This window comes from Habropoda laboriosa, unplaced genomic scaffold (assembly GCF_001263275.1).
Source record: "Habropoda laboriosa isolate 0110345459 unplaced genomic scaffold, ASM126327v1 scaffold786, whole genome shotgun sequence".
Classification (NCBI taxonomy): domain Eukaryota; kingdom Metazoa; phylum Arthropoda; class Insecta; order Hymenoptera; family Apidae; genus Habropoda; species Habropoda laboriosa.
This window is the reverse complement of record NW_017100969.1, coordinates 95,916-97,716: the sequence shown is the minus strand read 5'-3', so window position 1 is coordinate 97,716 and position 1,801 is coordinate 95,916. Positions and strand designations below refer to the sequence as shown.

Here is a 1,801-nt window from a genome sequence, read left to right as displayed (position 1 = left end):
CTTCTTTTAAAAAATGTTATAATTATAGTACATTTATAAAACATAATTTTAATTTGCAATGTATTGTTTTAGATTAATACAATTTACTACTATGAAATTTGGTACAATCTGTAATACTATTCGTTTATTTTCAACTGATCATATTATACCAAAAGTCTGTATTATTGGTGCAGGACCTGCAGGATTTTATGCTGCGCAACAGTTATTAAAGGTGCATAAAATACTTAATACTCCAAAATAATATAATAACAAAATAATTTTTACACAGGTAAATAGTAATATAAAAGTGGATGTATTGGAAAAGTTACCAGTACCATATGGCTTAGTACGTTTTGGTGTAGCTCCAGATCATGCAGAAGTGAAAAATGTTATTCATACATTTGAGAAGATTGCATCAAATCCACGTTTTCAATTTGTAGGAAACGTTAATGTAGGAAAAGATGTCACTATAAAAGAATTGGAAGAAATTTACCATGCAGTTTTACTGGTATGCATAATGAAAATTTCGTTTGTAATTAACTTTGTAGTTAATATTAACAATTGTCCGCTAATATTCTAGACATATGGTGCAGAAGAAGATAAAAGATTTAATATCCTTGGAGAAAATTTAAATAATGTAATATCAGGGCGACGATTTGTTGGTTGGTATAATGGAGTACCAGCAGATAGTAATTTAAACATTAATTTAGATGTAGAAGAAGCAGTTATATTAGGACAAGGTAACGTCGCTATAGATATTGCAAGAATTTTATTGACACCAATAGATAAACTAAAGGTATGTCTTAAACTTCTTATAAAACATACTTTATAACACATGTTTCATTTACTATGAATTTTATTTTCTTAGAATACTGATATAACATCATTTGCATTGGAGAAATTGTCACAAAGTAAAGTACGTAAAGTATCATTAGTAGGAAGAAGAGGACCATTACAAGCTGCATTTACTATAGCTGAATTACGAGAGATATTAAAACTAAACAACTGTAGAAGTTACTGGCGCAGAGATGATTTTATAAACATAAAGGAAATAGTTAATACTTTACCCAGACCACGAAAGAGGCTAACTGAACTTATGCTAAAATATTTAGAAGAAACACCTTTGGATGTAAGAACAACGACAAAAGAATTATGTCCAATATTTTTAAGAAATCCTGTGAAGTTTTTTGGTTCTGATAGCATAAATGGTATTAAACTATCAGTAAATAGACTTGAAGGTGATAACATGCTTACACAACATGCAGTACCTACTGGATTATATGAAGAAATTCCATGTGGCCTAGCATTTCGTAGTATTGGTTATAAGTCTCTCCAAATAGATACATCAATACCATTTGACACTAAAATTGGTCGTGTTAAAAATTTAGCAGGGAAAGTTAAAGATAAACTTTATGCTGCAGGATGGGTTGCAACAGGTCCTGTAGGTGTTATATTATCAACAATGACAAATGCATTTCAAGTTAGTACATTGATAAATAAAGAATTACTAGTTACAGAAAATAAACCAGGTTTTGTATATTTGTCTAAAATGCTTGATCAAAAGGGGATACATATAGTATCATATAATGATTGGAAGAAAATTGACAAAGTAGAATGTGAAAATGGACAAAAATTAGGAAAACCAAGAGAAAAAATAGTTAATATTAAGGAAATGTTAGAAATTACTGTGAGGTAATAAAGATATAAAAGAATTAACTATACTGATAAGAAGTAGAAAGCTTATTTCAATTTCTAACAATTCTTAATAAATACATATTAATTTTATTTAACTTCTTTAACTAAAATTATTCTTCATGTTAAA

At 28.4% G+C, this 1,801-nt stretch overlaps 1 protein-coding gene across 1 annotated transcript; it reads left to right on the top strand.

The window, feature by feature from the left end:
• The first annotated feature begins 91 nt into the window (after positions 1-91).
• On the top strand, positions 92-1,675 carry LOC108577695 (NADPH:adrenodoxin oxidoreductase, mitochondrial). The gene is made up of 4 exons (XM_017940886.1): positions 92-211; positions 269-487; positions 560-775; positions 848-1,675. Exons 1-4 carry the CDS (start codon positions 92-94, stop codon positions 1,673-1,675), a joined length of 1,383 nt encoding a protein of 460 aa, XP_017796375.1.
• The last annotated feature ends 126 nt before the right edge of the window (positions 1,676-1,801 follow it).